Source organism: Callionymus lyra, chromosome 19 (assembly GCF_982586985.1).
Source record: "Callionymus lyra chromosome 19, fCalLyr1.hap1.1, whole genome shotgun sequence".
NCBI lineage: Eukaryota > Metazoa > Chordata > Actinopteri > Syngnathiformes > Callionymidae > Callionymus > Callionymus lyra.
The window spans coordinates 395001-414479 of record NC_141836.1 but is presented as its reverse complement, the minus strand read 5'-3'; the positions used below and the strand labels follow the sequence as shown (position 1 = coordinate 414479).

Genomic DNA, 19479 nt, shown 5'->3' with positions numbered 1-19479 from the left:
CTGATGACTCTCTCTCTCCCACTGCAGCGTAACGGCGGTCTGTTCGGTAACCATGTCAACAGTAACAGCGTGACGCCGCAGGGCTCTTCCGTCCCCACGACCGTCACTCAGCGCCCCCTACAGATCCTGCCCTACTCATGCAGCCCCTCCACAGAGACCAGCCTGGACGAGACGGAAGCTGACGGAGAAAAGGATTTGAACTCTTCTCCCGTCCCTCATCACTGTCACAGTCCCCGTCATCATCATCATCATCATCATCATCCTCCTCACTGTAACTCCACCTGCCAACACTCTCCCATTCCTTCCAACGCCAACCTCAACAACGCCAACCTTCCTGCCCTTCTGTCCGCCGCCGTCGGGAGGCAGCGCAGTTGTCCCTTGAGACGAGCCCGACCGTCTTCGGCCAAAACCAGATCTTCTGGGTCCATTCACAAGAGAACCTGGAAATCACAGTCGCTGAGGTGAGTTTGAGACGATAACACGGTGTTAGCATTAGCATGAATAGCATGAAAACAAATGATCATAACAAATCTTGCTCTCCAAGATGAAGTCACTCATCATGACCATGTTTTACACTCATTACTTTAAAAAGTTGCTCTGAAATCTGGGCGAACGAGAGGTTACGAGAGTCCATGATGACGTAATAATGGCTTCACTCCTCCTCCAGCTCACGCCCGCTTTGTTTATACCACGAGTCCCTTTGAGGTGGAGATGATTGATGACGCGTGGTGACAAACCTCCATGCTTGACCAATCACAGAAAAAATAAAGTTTTTTTAATAGTATTTAAAGAAACACACTAAACAAAGGGTGTTTTTCTTCCTCCATGTCTTTCCTCCACTGGACCGGACCTCGGATCAGAACCCGGTACTACGAGGCCTACATTAGGTATGTGTCGAGGTTCTCTGCCGAGTCATTGATGGTGTTGTTTGGATTGTTGAGAATGAGAAGCTGGATCTGGTTCCAGGTCTGAGAACGGTTCCGGAAACTATCCCACGATCCGACGCGCGGCTCGCGGCGCCGACGCCAGCGACGAGGACCGCGGGTCCGGAGAGTATTTCAGCGGCGAAGAGTTTCACGAGGACGACATCATGCTCACGAAAGACAGGTGACACTTCCTGTCTGGACACGCGTGTGTCGTCTCCGTCAGGGTGAACAAGGGATACCTCAAACACATTTAAACCTCAGGGTTGAAGACGGATAACATGTGGTATAAACTTTGAATTCCTGTATTGAAACAGTTTTTCTTGGCATTGAATTTGTTTTATTGGAAAATTCAATTCAATAATTTGTAGATTTAAAAGTTGTTTTAAATTAAATTACTTAAATAAATTAAAAAAAATTGTATTTTCATAATTGATGATGTTTTCGTGAAATACATTTTTTAAATAATAATAATAAAAATAAATTGTTATAATGCTGCCATTTTTAGATTGAAGTTAAAACAATTGAATTTAGAAAATATTAAATTATTGCAATTAGATAGATGATAAAAATGACTTATTTATAAAATACTCTTTTTTTCAATATTCATAATTTCAATATAGAATGAATTTATTTCAATTATTCTATAAAAATAAACAATTGATACTTTCATTCATTCATTCATTTTCTATGGCTTTATCCCTTGTGAGGGTCGCGGGGAGACTGGAGTCTATCCCAGCTTCATTGGGCAAGAGGCAGGGGACACCCTGGAAAGGATGCCAGTCCGTCCCATTCACACACAAAGATTCAACATTTTAAAGGTTGTCAATCATGTCAATCATCTGATGACACTTCTCGTCCCAGATTGTCCAACAATGTTGTGGAGGGAGCTGGTGAGGGTCGAGTCTGTGAGGGTCGATCTTCTGAGGGTCGAGCCTCTGAGGGTCGAGCTTCTGAGGGTCGACTCTGTGAGGGTCGAGCTTCTGAGGGTCGAGCTTCTGAAGGTCGAGCTTCTGAGGGTCGAGCTTCTGAGGGTCGATCTTCTGAGGGTCGAGCTTCTGAAGGTCCGGTCGCTCGCGGAGACTCTCAGTCCGACGGTTACTACGAGGACGACGAGAAGCTGATCAGACAAGAGAGTAAAAAATCTCCCTGTAGATGGTTCCTGCCGTCACCACAAGGTCAGTATCTTCTAGATTCAAACAAAGATCCTTCAAATAGACCCAGATGTTGTGGATCCATAAGAAAGAGTCTGTTGTCCTGCAGCTGTCAACAAGTCAGCGTTCACCTTCGAGTGTCTCCGTCGAAGAGGAAGTGAGTTTGAACCTCCTCTGTCTCCGTCCTGCACCGCTGTTCCTCTGCACCTCATGCAGCAGCAGGTACGTCAGACCACACCCAAGGTCACATGTGGCTTGTTCTATCTTCATCAAGGTCACATGTGGCTTGTTCTATCTTCATCAAGGTCACATGTGGCTTGTTCTATCTTCATCAAGGTCACATGTGGCTTGTTCTATCTTCATCAAGGTCACATGTGGCTTGTTCTATCTTCATCAAGGTCACATGTGGCTTGTTCTATCTTCATCAAGGTCACATGTGGCTTGTTCTATCTTCATCAAGGTCACATGTGGCTTGTTCTATCTTCATCAAGGTCACATGTGGCTTGTTCTATCTTCATCAAGGTCACATGTGGCTTGTTCTATCTTCATCAAGGTCATATGTTGCTTGTTCTATCTTCATCAAGGTCACATGTGGCTTGTTCTATCTTCATCAAGGTCATATGTTGCTTGTTCTATCTTCATCAAGGTCATATGTGGCTTGTTCTATCTTCATCAAGGTCACATGTGGCTTGTTCTATCTTTATCAAGGTCATATGTTGCTTGTTCTATCTTCATCAAGGTCATATGTGGCTTGTTCTATCTTCATCAAGGTCATATGTCACTGTCCTTCATTCCTCATTCGTTCTATCTTGATCAAGGTCACATGTTGATGTTCTTCATTTCTCATTGGTTCTGTCTCGATCAAGGTCATGGCGGTGGCTGGTCTGGACGCCACCAAGCTCCACCGACGGTCTCCGACTCGGTCCCTCCACTCGTGGGCGACGCCCCCTGCCTCGCCGCTCACTCACAACTACTCGCCCACCTTCACGCCTCTGATCCAGGTTTGGTGGAGAGCGTCGCCCGTGGATCATCTCACGACCTCTGACGGCTCCCACACGTGTGCTCAGGTGGACTGGAGGAACTCCGGCAGCGTGGGCAGCCTGCCGAGCGCCGCCAAGAGGAGCTCCTGGTACACGGACGGACAGGAAGCTCGTCTCAGCAGCAGCCAATCACCGTCCAGACTCCACCTGCCGGCGGAGAACTGCTCGCGCCGCCTGACGAGAGGCAGCGCCAGCAGCCTGGTGGAGGCTGTGAGTACCAACTTCAACCTACGAACACATGGAAGGAAGGGAAACCACTAACATAAAGGTTCCAGATCAGCCTGAAGATAAATACAAGGACTTTTTTTAAGTTTAAGGTAAAATAAATTAGTTTTCAGTTGATTTCACATACATGAAGGTTTTTATTATGAAGTAGAAAATATTGCTTTCATCAATAAATATGTTTTCATTTAAATAATTGCTTCAATCAAAAGAAAAGTATATTCAATTAAAAAGTACAGAATATTTAATAAAATATTTATATTGAAAAATATTCATACATATACTGTTTTTATATGTATATATTTTTCTTCAACATATTTTCAATAAAAAAGCTGCTTCACTAAAAAGATTCTAAAAAAGTTTCTTGAATGAAAATAAATTAATAAATAATAAACAAAAATAATATTTACAATTAAAAATAAAAAGTTGCTTCTTTTTATATTGAAGTCAATGTTTTTAAAATTCAATTTTATTAAATTATTCAAGAAACTTTCTTTGCTGGAAGCGCTTCTGTTTTGATGGAACCACAAAGAGGAACATGGACGTCCATGAGCAGCACATTAGGAGATGAAGTCAGGAAGAGAAGTCCTTCTAAACTCAATGATTTAGGAGTCGAACCCACAACCATGTGTCGGTCAGACAGAGTAGGCAGGTGAAGATCAGGTGAAGATCAGGTGAAGATCAGGTGAAGATCAGGTGAAGATCAGGTGAAGATCAGGTGAAGATCAGGTGAAGATCAGGTGAAGATCAGGTGAAGATCAGGTGAAGATCAGGTGAAGATCAGGTAAAGATCAGGTGAAGATCAGGTGAAGATCAGGTGAAGATCAGGTGAAGATCAGGTAAAGATCAGGTGAAGATCGGGTGAAGATCAGGTGAAGATCAGGTGAAGATCAGGTAAAGATCAGGTGAAGATCAGGTGAAGATCAGGTGAAGATCAGGTGAAGATCAGGTGAAGATCAGGTGAAGATCAGGTAAAGATCAGGTGAAGATCAGGTGAAGATCAGGTGAAGATCAGGTGAAGATCAGGTGAAGATCAGGTGAAGATCAGGTGAAGATCAGGTAAAGATCAGGTGAAGATCAGGTGAAGATCAGGTGAAGATCAGGTGAAGATCAGGTGAAGATCAGGTAAAGATCAGGTGAAGATCAGGTGAAGATCAGGTGAAGATCAGGTGAAGATCAGGTGAAGATCAGGTGAGTGACGTTTCATTCAAGCCTTTATGATTCATTATTATAGATCGTTTTAATGACGATGGATGTGACTCGATATCATCAGTGATTTCACAGGAAGAACCAGAACCAGACGAACGATGTCGTGTCTTGGTTGCAGGCCTTGATCTCCGAAGGTTTGGGGAAATACGCCCGCGACCCTAACTTCGTGTTGGCGACCAAACACGAGATCGCGGACGCCTGCGAGATGACCATCGACGAGATGGAGAGCGCCGCCAGCCACCTGCTGAACGGGAGTCTGGCCGAGGAGAACTTCCAGGAGGACCCTCAGGCCGGCGGGCCGCCGCGGGACTTCAGCGACGAGGAGACGTACGTGGCGGTGAAGTGCGAGGACGAGCTGATGGACGAGATGATCTGCATCACGTCGCTATAGCGACGGGAGGATTTAGCTTTTTTCCAATTTGATTTACTTCACAGACACCAGATGCAAACGTGGGATCAGAGAACAAAAGTGCCTTGTTTTCTTTCTCTCTTGAGTCGGGCGGGGGGGCGACAGGTGGGTCTGACGTTCAGGGGACCCGGCTCTCCGGCTCACCTGACCTCCAGCTCAGGACACGTCGTTGTTGGTTTTTTATTCTCATTGTTTCTGGTGATGAATTGTTGAAAATGTTTTTTGAAAAAAATTCCCAGCAGCAGGATTGCTGAGAAAAATGAAAACATTTTGGTTTTGTTTGTTCAACACACACAAAAAACACACACTTTCCATTCTAGCATCTGAAAGTTAGTCCAGAAAACCCTGATCATCGTGTCTTTGCACAGAAAAGAAGGAGTTTTCTTGCTTTGATGCACTTTTAGGACAAAGTTACTTGTTTCATGGGAACAAACACATTTTGCACAAATGCTGCCAGTTTATGATCTTAATGCCTCGAAGACTGAAGTCACTTTGGCTTCGTCTCGTCAAAAATGTTATTTTACAACTTTGATAATGTGCTCACTGTTTAAAAATGATATATATTTCAATAGTTAAGGAAAAAAACAATCATTTTAATAGAATTGCTTAAGGATATGGAAGAATACGTGGCTTAAAAAAACAAACTAAGAAAATGTTTTGTCAGGTTTTAAAAGTGATTGATTCCATTTTGTTGATTTTGAATCTGAATCTTTGTTCCATCTGGACGTTCAGGCGAAGGTTTGTTTCCAAACGATCCTTGACTTGATCACATATCACTGAACTCAAGTTTGATCCTCCTGCTCTCACAGTCTGTCCGAGGTTTCTACGTGATCTGATGAAACACTAACTATTCAATCTGTTTGTGGTCTTTTGTTTGGTCCGAACACATGAATAAAGTTGTGATTCTCAACCGTTGCTGACGTTTGTGACGAGAACATGAGAACATGTGACGAGAACATGTGACGAGAACATGTGACGAGAACATGTGACGAGAACATGTGACGAGAACATGAGAACATGTGACGAGAACATGTGACGAGAACATGAGAACATGTGACGAGAACATGAGAACATGTGACGAGAACATGAGAACATGTGACGAGAACATGTGACGAGAACATGAGAACATGTGACGAGAACATGAGAACATGTGACGAGAACATGAGAACATGTGACGAGAACATGAGAACATGTGACGAGAACATGTGACGAGAACATGTGACGAGAACATGAGAACGTGACGAGAACATGAGAACATGTGACGAGAACATGAGAACATGTGACGAGAACATGTGACGAGAACATGAGAACATGTGACGAGAACATGTGACGAGTGTCGATGAATCGATCACACACTTGTTTAAATGCACAGAAAGAAAAGAACAAACGTGTTTAGTTCACAGTTTTATTAAGTCGTGTCTGTCGTACAAATATATTCTTCACTCATTAGACAAGAAAATAAATTCTACTTCTGCCTCAATATCTTAACGTTTCTGTCGTAAACATCAAACAATCGCGTTTTATATCGTCGTGTTTGTTAGAACATTGGTAAACAAATCTACAATTTAAGACTATTTTCCCTTCTTTTTATACAGAACGAAACATTTACTGCATCTTTGTAAACAATTAAAACAATAACGAGGTCAAAACAAAGCATCTGTTAGAGTCGTATCCAGGGGGCTGATGGGTAATTTCCCAGCATTAGCATAAGAAAAGACTGAGGTTATGAATAACAAAAGCTCATCAATTGTTGGAGCTTCAGCTGCTTTAACTCTTTATAACAGAAAACAAAGCTTCATAGAAACAATGTTCGCTTTAAAAACTGCAGTTTGTTGTTGTTGCTCATGTATTGTCGTGTGATCAGAGTCAATTCATGTAAATACTGACTCAAAATACTCTCTTTTCATAAACTCTGGACATTTAAATCACATCATATATACTATAGTACTTTCAAGAATATAGAATCTGTGTATTAGTCGCTCATTAAGCAGGTTTTTAGTGCAAAACAATATTTCAAGATTTACTAGTTTAGCAGCTGCAGGTCTAAAGAAAAACAAAAGACATTAAAATAAGATTCTAATGCTGATCATTAAACATCAGTAAACACTTTTAAACCACATTTTAATAATTATTTTAGCTCCTTAAACTGACTTCTGTAGCTTTTTGTGTAAACATCATTAATTATTGAAATTCTATTTCTTCAACCATATCTGGCATAAAAAGCTGAGACATGTTCAAGTATTTAAGAATTAAAAAAGCATTATTTTAAATGCTGGTCCGACAGATGAACTAACACTAAAAAAGTTGTGTAGTGATGTTTGTGAAGCACCTCGAGACGTAAACATGATCACCGATGACATCAAGATCCACCAGAACCTTCATCTCTGGGTCTCCAGCGAGGGCCGGTACACCGGCGCGTCCCGGTCCAGCAGCGCCGGCCGGCCTCGGATGATGTCGGCGGCCTTCTCTGCCATCATGATGGTGGGAGCGTTCAGGTTCCCGCTCACGATGCTGGGCATGATGGAGGCGTCCACCACCCGAAGCCGCTCCAGGCCCAGGACCCGGGTGCTGGGGTCCACCACCGCCAGCGGGTCGGCGGGCGAGCCCATCTTGCAGGTGCAGGACGGGTGGTACGCGCTGTCGGCCTTGCGGCGCACGAAGGCGTCGATGTCGGCGTCGGTTCTGACCTCGGGGCCCGGCTGGACCTCCGGACCTCGGAAGGGGTCGAAGGCCTCCTGGGCGAAGATCTCTCTGGAGAGTTTGACGCAGTCCCTGAACTCCTGGACGTCCCGCTCTGAAGGTGAGAGAAGGTTCTGACGCTGGTTCTGATCAGATCCCGAGTTCTCTCCAGCACCCCCATGGACGCTCCTACACTCTCCTCTTTTCTCTCACTCTATCCTCCCTCACTCCTCTCCTTATCCATCTGTCTACCCCCCCATCCTTCCTCCCAGCCGGTCAAAGCGGCAGGCCGTCAACAATGAGTCTGGTTCTGCTCGAGGTTTCTGCTTCTAAAAGGAAGTTTTTCCTCTCCATTGCTCACAGTACAGTGTTTTGTTTCTTGCTCTTTGTTGAATTGCTGGATCTATTTTTCCTTAATCAACTGTAGTCTTATTTCAACTGTATAGTGTCTTGAGATAACTTTGTTAAGATAAGACACTTGAAATAAAATTGAATTGAATTGAATTGAATGACCCGGTGGATCCTCACCTGTGGACAGGTAGTTGGGCTGCAGGACCGGGTGATCCAGAGGGTTGGAGCTCTTCAGCTTCAACCAGCCGATGCTCGTGCTCCTCATGGGCCCGACGTGAACCTGAGATCACGCCGTCATTAGGGGTCTCAAACTCACGGGGTCACCGAAAGGTCAACTCCTCTGGAGACACTTGCCTGATACGCTTCTATCTTGGAGGCGACCCGTCCGTGGTCGATGACCTGTGAAGGCAGGAAGTGGAACTGGATGTCGGGATGAGGGACCTGAGGTTGGCTTCGGATGAAGCCGCCGCTCTCCAGGTGAGCCGTCGCTCCGTAGCCTTGAAGCTCATTATTTATTAGATTGTCTTGACGATACACTTGTTATTTCATCGTTAAACACGGTATTGTTTGTGTAACTTTGTGTAACTTGTGTAACTTGTGTAACTTGTGTAACTTGTGTAACTTTGTGTAACTTGTGTAACTTGTGTAACTTTGTGTAACTTGTGTAACTTGTGTAACTTTGTGTAACTTGTGTAACTTGTGTAACTTGTGTAACTTGTGTAACTTGTGTAACTTTGTGTAACTTGTGTAACTTGTGTAACTTGTGTAACTTGTGTAACTTGTGTAACTTGTGTACCCGTGAACACGCTCAGCCACTCCAGACCGATCTTGACCATGTGAAAGGGCTTCTGGGCCTTGAAGAGCGTGATGGGCTGCGTGCACTGCTGCTGCACGTACAGCTCCAGGTGGTCCTGCAGGTTCCTGCCCACACCTGAGGACGGAGAGTCAGCGCTGACGAGCGTCACCGTGAAGAAGATACGAACCTGGCAGGTGTTGAACCACCGGGATGTCGTGTCGCTTCAGGTCGTCGGCGTCGCCGACTCCTGACAGCATGAGCAGCTGAGGAGAGTTGATGGATCCTCCGCTCAAGATCACCTCCTTGTCAGCCAACACCTGAGTCACCAGAGCCTCAGGTTATTGAACTACACACTTTATTACTTTGTGATACTGTAGTAACAAGTATAGATGTGTAGTATTGTCCAGTACTTGACTCTGGTGTTGTGATAGTGCAGTAACAAGTATATATGTGTAGTATTGTCCAGTACTTGACTCTGGTGTTGTGATAGTGCAGTAACAAGTATATATGTGTAGTATTGTCCAGTACTTGACTCTGGTGTTGTGATAGTGTAGTAACAAGTATATATGTGTAGTATTGTCCAGTACTTGACTCTGGTGTTGTGATAGTGCAGTAACAAGTATATATGTGTAGTATTGTCCAGTACTTGACTCTGGTGTTGTGATAGTGCAGTAACAAGTATATATGTGTAGTATTGTCCAGTACTTGACTCTGGTGTTGTGATAGTGTAGTAACAAGTATATATGTGTAGTATTGTCCAGTACTTGACTCTGGTGTTGTGATAGTGCAGTAACAAGTATATATGTGTAGTATTGTCCAGTACTTGACTCTGGTGTTGTGATAGTGCAGTAACAAGTATATATGTGTAGTATTGTCCAGTACTTGACTCTGGTGTTGTGATAGTGCAGTAACAAGTATATATGTGTAGTATTGTCCAGTACTTGACTCTGGTGTTGTGATAGTGCAGTAACAAGTATATATGTGTAGTATTGTCCAGTACTTGACTCTGGTGTTGTGATAGTGCAGTAACAAGTATATATGTGTAGTATTGTCCAGTACTTGACTCTGGTGTTGTGATAGTGTAGTAACAAGTATATATGTGTAGTATTGTCCAGTACTTGACTCTGGTGTTGTAGTATTTACAGACCACATGACTCTTGAAGTCGTAACTGCTTTCATTTGTTTTCAAACCATAATATGTCCAAACATCAGCTTTAAAAGCTGCTGGACTCACTGTATCCTCTCGTCCTCAGTCCTCGCCAGGATCTCATTCTTTCTTTAGCTGTGGACGACGTAATAACTGCTGCCATCTATAGGCCGGAAGTTTAATTGTAACATAAAATGTGAATATTTGCATGTTAATTGTAAAAAGTATGATGTACTAAATGTTTAATATTTAAAAGTATATTTCATCCCCATATATGTCTTACTCTCTTCTTCTCTCCTCCCTGCATGTACTCCACTCCTACAGCACGACGCCCGTCGAACAGGATCCTGGTGGTCAGACAGCGGACCTCCGTCCTCAGGTTGGGTCGAGCCAGCGCCGGCCTGAGGTAAGCACTGGCGGCGCTCCAGCGCCTCCCTGAGGACGAGTCGGTGAGGAAGACCAAGACCACGGCGAGTGAACCTTCTTGCCTTCATGGATGGTCATGTCCATCCAGCCCACCCCCTCCTGCTGGTGCCCGTTCATGTCGTCAGTGAAGGGGTACCCCGCCTGCTGCCCCGCCTGGATGAACGCCCCGTGGAGAGGGTGGTCCGTCTTTCCTCGAGACACGTGGAGCGGACCACTGTCGCCGCGGTATCTACGAGGAACACACTTGATGATGAAAGAATGAATGAATGAAAGAATGAATGAATGAATGAATGAATGAATGAATGAAAGAATGAATGAATGAATGAATGAATGAATGAAAGAATGAATGAATGAATGAATGAAAGAATGAATGAATGAAAGAATGAATGAATGAATGAATGAAAGAATGAATGAATGAATAAATAAATAAATAAATAAATAAACTAATAAATTAATAAATTAATAAATTAATAAATTAATAAATTAATAAATTAATAAATTAATAAATAAATTAATAAATTAATAAATTAATAAATTAATAAATTAATAATTTATTTTAATCAATAAAGTTCTACCTATGAACCTGTTATTGACTAGTTACACATAAATCAAAACTAAATAAGTCAAACTTAGTCACACAAGGGGCCAAAATCTTTTATCAGTCGAGGGCCAAACAAACTCCCCTCGACGAGGGGCCACATGTGTCGCTCTAGAGGTTAAATTAATACTTTGATACTGACCTGTTCCATCACTAGTAAAACTGCATATAACTAGTAACTTTGTCTGAAGACCTTTTCTCTTCCTTTTATTTGTCACTGTATCCTCTCATCCTCAGTCATCACTGTTCCTTTAGCTGCGGAGGATGTAATGACTGCTGCCATCTAAAGGACGGAAGTTTAATTGCAACACGAAAATAAACAAATGCTGTTAATTATTACATGTTAATTGTAAATTATTATTTTTTTGCAAAGGATTGTGGGATTTCTGTTATTTGTTATTTTTATGGATTTATTTTTTAATTTTGTGCTATTAGATTCTATTATTTTAAATGAAATGTATATAAAATAAAACATCTATATAGAATTGTATATATTTTATTTTTAATAAATAAATATATAAAAGATTTATTTCTTCTTTTTTAAATCTTTAAATAAAATGAATTAAAAAATGTAATGATAAACAATCAAATCATGAATAAACCTTGTATTTATATAAATAGTTTTCAGGTCATATTCTCGACAGTGTTAGTATGGAACGTGGCCCCAGGAAATGTTATTAAACTACTTCCTGTCCTGACAGGAAGTATGACTCTGGTTGAGTCTCTTCAATGTTTGAGGTTTAATCTTTTCTTAATATTCAGTTTTTTCATAGTCATGTAAGTCATGGCTCTTGGTGTTGACATCATCTCTGTCCCTTATCTTTACTGACATATTTTTATCTTTAAAGATGTCAGTGATAGTTAAAAGATCAATATTGGGGTCACGGGTTCGAGCCTCGGAAGCGTCACCTGTTCCCTCCGAGCTCGTGGCTCTGAGCTCTCCTGAAGTACGGCAGGCAGTGGTCGTAGTCCCAGCCCTCGGCTCCCTCCCTCTGCCAGCGCTCGTAGTCCTCGGCGTGACCCCGGATGTAGACCATGGCGTTGAGGGACGAGGACCCCCCCCACACGCGGCCCCGGGGCCAGTAGAGGACCCGGTCGTTCATGTGGTCCTGAGGCAGCGTGTGGTAGAACCAGTTGTACCTGCAGACAGGCGGCGTTTGAACCCGACGACGACCACAACAGAACCTTCTCTCACTTCTCGTCGCAGAGGTTGTAGGTCAAGGCCGCCGGCATGTGGATCTTCCACGAGAGCCTGACGCTCCCCAGCAGCAGGTCTTTAGGTCCGGCCTCCAGCAGCAGCACCGACTCGGCGGCGTCCTCGGACAGACGGTTGGCGAGGACGCAGCCCGCCGACCCGGCGCCCACCACCACGTAACTGTAGGACGGTTTCTGCTCCGAGGCGGCGCCGAAGCATCTGGACCCGGTGAAGAGAAGTCCTCCTCGAGGTCCGCTGAGGACCTGCCGAGCTCCTCTCAGGCCCCACATGGCCGACGACAACATGCTGGACCAGAACGGTGTAGTTTGACTCCTGAAAGAAACGTTACACAACATAAAGAAAGATTTATTAACAACAATAATTCAAACTTCATCTGATCGTCGCAGCTTTGAAGAGCATCTTTGGAAGATTTGTTTTGGATCCTGAGAAGATGTGAGTCTGACCATCTCCTCAGGGGCCACATTTAGTACGGTGGCTCTTGTTAGGGGCCAACAAGCAAAAATAAGTAGAGAATCAAGTTAAATATACAAAAATCATGATTGTACTGTATTTTAATAGAAAAATAAATCTAATATATAAACCCGTTTAATTAATATATAATCTAAATATGAGTTTATTCCAATGAATGATTGTAAAACACAGTTTTAAAAATCCATACAGGCTCAACGTAGCATAGAATAGAATAGAATAGAATAGAATAGAAAAGCTTTATTCATCCAGAAGGAAACACACTTTTACAACAGCGCAGTTTAAAAAAATAAAGTGCAAGGAAAAAGAAATAATAGAAGAGATAATACAAAATAAAATAAAAACGATCTTAAGAATATACAATTATTTACAAAATTAGAAATTTAACACTATTAACAAAATAAAATAGAATAAAAATTAAATAAAATATAAATAAAAACGGAGAAAAAAAAAAAAAAACACACGAGAAGAAAAACACACTAATGCTAATTTAACTTGGTTACAGATTAACTAAATACGTTTTATTTGTCTTTCACAGACCAGAGTCACAAAGAGCTTCAACAACAAAACAATTATCAAAACTTTTAAACTTCAAGACAACACAACTAACAGTTTAGCGAGTATCTAATGGCGCTAAATTAGATTTTAAATAAAAAACATTGTTTGGCATATGGTCAATTTTAAAGATATTTAGGGACCAAAACAATAAAACTAGTTTATAAAGTCAACCAGTTTATGGTCACCTGGTATATTGTTTGTTTACCACATTTGCAACAGTTAAGCTAACGTGATGTTAGCTACAATACTGCTAATAATAGTTACTCAATTCAAATTCAACATTTATATCATTTATATTTTTCAGCAGTAATAAATACAGTAATTACAAAAGCAGAGGAGAAAACATCAATAAAATAAAAACTCTACAGTCATATTTTAGGAATAGAAATGAATGATAGAAAATCAAAATAAAGTTGTTTGATTCCAAACATTATTTAACTTCACCAGAGCCTCATAAAACTAGTCCAGGTCTGATGTGGTTCTTGTTGACAAATGATCCATAAACTATAGAATAAAAACGATGCAGGAACAATATCAGTGAAAAGATAAGAATAACAATATTACATCTAAACAAAATAATAAAAAACTATAAACAAAAGGGACTTTTCTATACATTTGTTGAAGTGTTTTTTTGATCCATATCTTGTTATCAAGTCCAGACTCAAGTCCATCAATGTGTGACTTTAACTGACACTTGTTGCTGCTCGTGTGTCGCAACCGTTACTTCTTATCAGTCCTGACACCGTCTGACCCGCTTCTGACCCGCTTCTGACCCGCTTCTGACCCGCTTCTGCAGACGTTTGGACCGAACCAGCTAAAAGTGCACAGAAGTTACACGTGAACGAGTCCAGAGACGTTTAAACTACTTTAAACACGTTCGTGGACATGTTTGACCAACTAGTTAGTTTGACCAACTAGTTAGTTTGACCAGCAGAGTTCGTCTACATCTCTCGACAGAACGTGTTTATTTAGCTCGAACTGTCGATGCAACTTCTCGTGCAACACTGAGATCAGAACTGAAGTGTAATAAAGAAAAGGTTAATAAACAATTATTACCGTTTTTCGTGCAGCAGCCGATGTGGATCCGAACCGAAGACGAACTAACACGAGCGCCGCTGCGCCGGGGGGCGGGGCTTAGTCTGGTTAATCTTTACTTTCACTGGATTTTATTATCTTTTTTACTTCTATTATTTATTTTCTATTATCTTACTTTAAGTTTCCTTGACGCCGAGTTCATGGATAACCAATGAATTAACTTATGATGAATTAATCTTCTTAATTGAAACACTTTCAATTAATACACAAGTATTATTACTGTTGTTTTTCTGTAATGCATGTTGGGTTAATGCACGAATGAAGGGTAATATTGGAATATTTGTCTTTGAAAATAATAATAGTTTACTGTCAGTGTAAGAAGATTTGAATGTGTTTCCTTTGCTTTACATTGAGGTCAAGTGAGGACACAGAGAGTTTATTTTTACTTGAGACCAACTACAGTTGAGATTAAATCCATGAAACTCAACTCTACCAGCCTGTGTCTAAAAATAGTTTTTTGTGTTTCTTATACTTGATTTACCCTTTTTTCCTCTGCCACGTGGTTTTATATACAACCCTAAACACATCTAGTTCCAGCTTCAATAATAACAATTAACGTAATAAACAGAATATATAGTCAGTAGTTTCACACATGTGTTGTTCATTCTGACCAGCAGGTGTCAGTATCGCTCTAATAGATCACCAGTAGCGGCGCAGAAGAAGAAACCACTACAGTCACGTGACCAAACACAGCGCCTTCCTCGTCCACAGAAAAAGTAACATCTTCTAAGTCGTTTAAACAACTGTAGACACGTGTTCGAGTCATGACTCAGGCGGAGAAGGAGCAGGAGAACGGGAGAGAGAAAGAAAAGGAGCGAGAGAAGGAGAAGGAGAAGGAGCAGCAGCGGGGAGTGAAGAGACCCATCGCTCCTCCAGTCATCCCGGAGCCTCCTCAGGAGGTCAGAGGGCTATTAGAGGCTGTGGAAACTGGATTTTAACTCCATATTAAAACTGTTTACACTCATTATTCAACCATCTTTGTTTTTAAACTACAAACATGTTTTATCTTCACAGTCAAACTGTTTCTGTTTATTATTCATGTTGGTGTTAAGTGTTTTTAAAAATATATATGTTATCCCTTAACAAATGCTTGGTTAGTTCATTTATTAATGTCTTCTCCTTCTTCTCTTTCACAGCAAATACAAAGCAACTTCATCATCGTCATCCATCCTGGCTCCAGGACTCTACGCATCGGTCGAGCCACCGACAACATCCCGGTCACCATCCCACACGTCATCGCTCGCAGGCACAAGCAGAGCGGACAACCTCGGCATGAAGATGCCTGGCTGCTGAGGGACGGTCTCAACGTGGGTGTCCTTCTTGTTTTCTCTCGCCTTTCTGTGCGTTTACCCTTTTTGTTCCTTTCCTCTAGAAACCTGAGAGTAGTGAGCAACGGCAGAACGGTCTTAAAATGGTGGACCAGGCTATTTGGTCCAAGAAGATGTCCAACGGAGTCAGGAGGACCCCGGTGTCTGCTGAGCAGGTGAGCTTCAAGGTTCTCTTGACTCCTTGTTTATTCATAATAATGTGGTGACATGCTTCCTCTGGAACCTTCAGTGTTCTTCAATGTTCTTAACTGGCATTGAATTCATGAAACAAACTCATCTAAAAACAAGGGTTTAATTGGCATTAAAATGTTGAATACGTTTTCAAAAGTCCTTATAAACTGTAAGGAACCAACAGCAGGTGCACGTCGTGGATCTACTTTAACGTGATTCATGCACTTCATGAAGAGACACTTCAATAAGAATTTGAGCCAAACAACATTTTTCTTCATATTTGAAAGTGTATTTTGTTCAATCATACGTTCATAATTAACGTTGTTTTTTTTATACATTTTAGTACATTGTCGAATTGGTCCTAATTTAATAACAAATTGAATTAAGAAATCTTCAAAAGTCTTCCATTGAACTTGAAGCTGCTGGAGAGTCGATCAAACCCACATCTGTGCACAGGCTCGATCGTACAACTGCCAGATCCGTCCTGCAGTGCTGGACAGCAGCTCCAGAGTCAAATGGACCAACACGACTCACCAGCCGCCTCATTTGGTCGGAGACGAGGTGAGTTCCGAGGACTTACACCTACATTTGATCATTTGAATCTACTAATCAATCCTTATCGCGTCCTGCTACACATGCAACGAAACATACCTCAAATATATAAAATATTTTTGGAAAAAAGATGATTTTCTTATGGATGAATCATTGCCGTAACATAAATGTATTTTCTGTGATGAAGGCGCTGCATGTGAATCCATCCGACAGTTACAACATCCACTGGCCCGTAGTCCGAGGTCAGCTCAACGTTCACTCGGGTTCAGGAGGTTCATTAACCGCCGTCCTCTCTGACCTCGAGACCATCTGGTGTCACGTGATCCAGAAGAGTTTGGAGATCCCTCTCAGAGACCTGAAGGTAGAAGATTCCTTCTCAACTTCGTTAATAAACCCGTGACCGTTGCTCTTCGTAGTATTACAGATGCATCCTGTTGGTTCCCGACATCTACAACAGGCAGCACGTCAAGGAGATGGTCAACATGTTGCTGCTGAACGTGGGTTTCTCAGGTATGAGATCATCAATCCATCGATCCAATGTCTCCTGTCAACTATGGAGATACTTTTGCAGCGATTATCGTCCACCAAGAGTCGGTCTGCGCCACATTTGGCAGCGGCCTGAGCAGCGCCTGTGTGCTGGACGTAGGAGACCAGAAGACCAGTCTGAGCTGTGTCGAGGACGGAGTCTCTCACAGGAACTCCAGGTTAAGATTCATAACTGAACTTCTATTTTATACTATTATAGTTTTATTAAGCTCACTTTGTGTTTTTTTTTTTGCTTTCCTTGCAGATTGTCTTTAGCTTACGGAGGCTCGGACGTGACCCGGATCTTCTTCTCGCTGCTCCAGAGGGCGGGGTTCCCCTACAGAGAGTGTCAGCTGTCCAACAGACTGGACTGTCAGCTCCTGCAACACATTAAAGAGACACTTTGTCACCTGAACCAAGTATGTAGTTCACGTGTTCGTTTCACAGACGACCTCGTCTCAGATTGAAAGAAAAAAACAAAACTTTCTTTACTTGCTCGACTCTGTCAGGACATCTCTGGACTACAAGATCATGAATTCCAGACAAGATTCCCAGAAGCTCCAGCTTTTCTTTATCAGCTTCGTCTCGGGGACGAGAAGTTACAGGTAGTTTCACTTTATGATTTGATGGAACTGGTTCTAGTTTGTACTGATAAGAATATTTAACAGTTTGATTCTTTAACGTAGAGCTGTTGCGTCACATGATCGTTTCAGGCACCGATGGCTCTTTTCTACCCGACGACCTTTGGCATCGTGGGGCAGAAAATGACGACCTTGCAGTTCCGCTCTCAAGGAGACTCGGAGGATCCGCACGACGAACACTATCTGCTGGCCACGCAGAGTAAACAAGACCAGGTATCACATGTAAAACTTCAACTGATAAATGACATTTAATTGATGATATTTAAGATGCAGGTTCAATATCCTGCAGATCATTAGAACGTTAAATTCATGAATCTAGAAATAAGTCCTTATTTGGTATTAAACTCAGAAAACCTTTCTTGTCAATGTTGTAAACACAGGATTCTTAACTGGTGACATTTAGTGTACAAAGAATGATTAAAGTAAAAACATTAATAAAAGGTATAAAATCAAATGAAGTGAGATTAATACACATTAAATGAAAATAAAAAAAAGTGGTTACAATAAAGTGGCATATAAATGATGAATAAATACAAAATAAATTAATATTAATCACGATGTTAGTCTCATAATATTCAGTAACATTTCCTTTAACTTAAAAGTAAACACGTACATTTAGAGACGACTATTGTTTTTCTGCTCTGGTGAGTTTTAGTTTTATTGTCTGTTAAATTGAATTGAAAAGTGAATTTAAAAAGTCTTGACTTGAACTAAGACGCATCAACCATGAATGTTCACTTGAGTAACGACTGAAATGCATGAAAAAGAAGCTTAAGCTGCGGAAAACAAAATGTTTTGTGATTTTCTTCTGATCTTCTTCTACAGTCGTCCAAATCTTCTGAGCGGAAGTCTCTCCTGAGACCCGGAGCCTTCGACAGCGACCTCACAGGGCAGGGGGGAGCAGGCGAGGCGTCCGACCTGCCGCGAGGGAGCAGTGGTTTGGGGGGAGCGCAGGCGGAGGTGGACCTGGGAGGCGCACAAGGGGAGCTGGGAGTGGGAGAGGTGGAGGAGTCCATTCATCCCTCCAGGAAAACCGCCATCATCAGCCAGTTTGAGAGCAAAGCTCTGGGCCTGGACAAGGCCGTCCTGCACAGCATCGACTGTTGTGGTGAGTCGGACTCTTGACCCCGTGAACCCGGATCACGTGACTCAACGCCATCTCTCCGCTCAGCTTCGGACGAGACCAAACGAAAGATGTACAGCTCCGTCCTGGTGGTGGGAGGAGGACTGATGTTCCCTGGAGCTCAGGAGTTCCTCCTGCATCGCATCATCAACAAGATGCCGCCGTCCTTCAGGCGGCTGGTGGACAACGTGGAGGTCGTCACGAGGCCCAAGGTTCGCACCATAGACTCATTCATCTTGATATAACTCTCAACACTTTTCTTATTTTAGATTTATCCTGCTCGTCCTCAGATTTCACACTTCCATATGTTCATTTTAAATATTATTTGGTAGCTTTTTAAAATTAAATTCATGTTATGATCCAAAGAAACGAATGAATGAAATCATTTAAGTTCCATTATTTAGAATGAATTCGATCCTCTCCTTCCGCCGCAGGACATGGACCCGCGGCTGATCTCGTGGAAAGGCGGCGCCGTTCTGGCCTGTTTGGACACGACTCAGGAGATGTGGATCCACCAGAGAGAGTGGCAGCGCTTCGGCGTCCGCATGCTGCGAGAGAGAGCCGCGTTCGTCTGGTGACGCCGGCTGTGAAGGTGAAACATCTTCCTGACGGAGAGAGTTTGAGTAAATAATGAATCTACTGCGAGAGAAGGAATCCTAGCGGACCGTGTCGGAATTACTTTGGTGGTTTTAAAACCATCTTCATCAGTTAAGTTTCAAAAGACACACTTTCAGCTCTGAATGAAGGGATTATTCTCTTTTTCTCTCTTCTTCCCAGAACATCTCTTCCTATCAGTCGTTATTGATGTTGTTTTTCTACAATTGTGTAACTGTTAACTTGAGTAACTG

General features: G+C 42.3%; 3 protein-coding genes across 5 annotated transcripts in view; 2 read left to right on the top strand and 1 right to left on the bottom strand.

Annotated features, from left to right (window-relative positions):
- The window catches only part of cacna1db (calcium channel, voltage-dependent, L type, alpha 1D subunit, b), a 47570-nt gene extending 41703 nt beyond the window's left edge, over positions 1-5867 (top strand). For 2 of the 3 annotated variants that reach the window (XM_087781908.1, XM_087781909.1), the window contains exons 44-51: positions 28-461; positions 861-887; positions 967-1107; positions 1788-2101; positions 2187-2299; positions 2944-3078; positions 3145-3327; positions 4667-5867. In XM_087781908.1, the coding sequence (XP_087638034.1) occupies positions 28-461; positions 861-887; positions 967-1107; positions 1788-2101; positions 2187-2299; positions 2944-3078; positions 3145-3327; positions 4667-4939 (1620 nt within the window). In that variant the 3' untranslated portion in view covers positions 4940-5867. The remainder of the gene's footprint in view (positions 1-27; positions 462-860; positions 888-966; positions 1108-1787; positions 2102-2186; positions 2300-2943; positions 3079-3144; positions 3328-4666) is intronic. The other variant, XM_087781911.1, reaches the window with a different exon arrangement.
- Positions 5868-6348: 481 nt separating this feature from the next.
- On the bottom strand, positions 6349-12465 carry chdh (choline dehydrogenase). The gene is made up of 9 exons (XM_087781220.1): positions 12150-12465; positions 11864-12094; positions 10419-10585; positions 10214-10365; positions 8971-9100; positions 8784-8918; positions 8342-8484; positions 8165-8267; positions 6349-7751 (listed from the first exon to the last, which is right to left on the bottom strand). Exons 1-9 carry the CDS (start codon positions 12452-12454, stop codon positions 7336-7338), a joined length of 1782 nt encoding a protein of 593 aa, XP_087637346.1. The 5' UTR covers positions 12455-12465; the 3' UTR covers positions 6349-7335.
- Positions 12466-14973: 2508 nt separating this feature from the next.
- actr8 (actin related protein 8) overlaps positions 14974-19479 on the top strand; it is a 4577-nt gene continuing 71 nt past the window's right edge. The window contains exons 1-13 of the mRNA XM_087782091.1: positions 14974-15190; positions 15428-15598; positions 15664-15774; positions 16247-16351; positions 16530-16703; positions 16759-16852; positions 16914-17046; positions 17133-17286; positions 17377-17472; positions 17581-17721; positions 18334-18616; positions 18680-18843; positions 19066-19479. The exon at positions 19066-19479 is cut by the window's right edge and continues 71 nt beyond it. Coding sequence (XP_087638217.1) covers positions 15056-15190; positions 15428-15598; positions 15664-15774; positions 16247-16351; positions 16530-16703; positions 16759-16852; positions 16914-17046; positions 17133-17286; positions 17377-17472; positions 17581-17721; positions 18334-18616; positions 18680-18843; positions 19066-19209 — 1905 coding nt within the window. The 5' untranslated portion in view covers positions 14974-15055 and the 3' untranslated portion in view covers positions 19210-19479. The remainder of the gene's footprint in view (positions 15191-15427; positions 15599-15663; positions 15775-16246; positions 16352-16529; positions 16704-16758; positions 16853-16913; positions 17047-17132; positions 17287-17376; positions 17473-17580; positions 17722-18333; positions 18617-18679; positions 18844-19065) is intronic.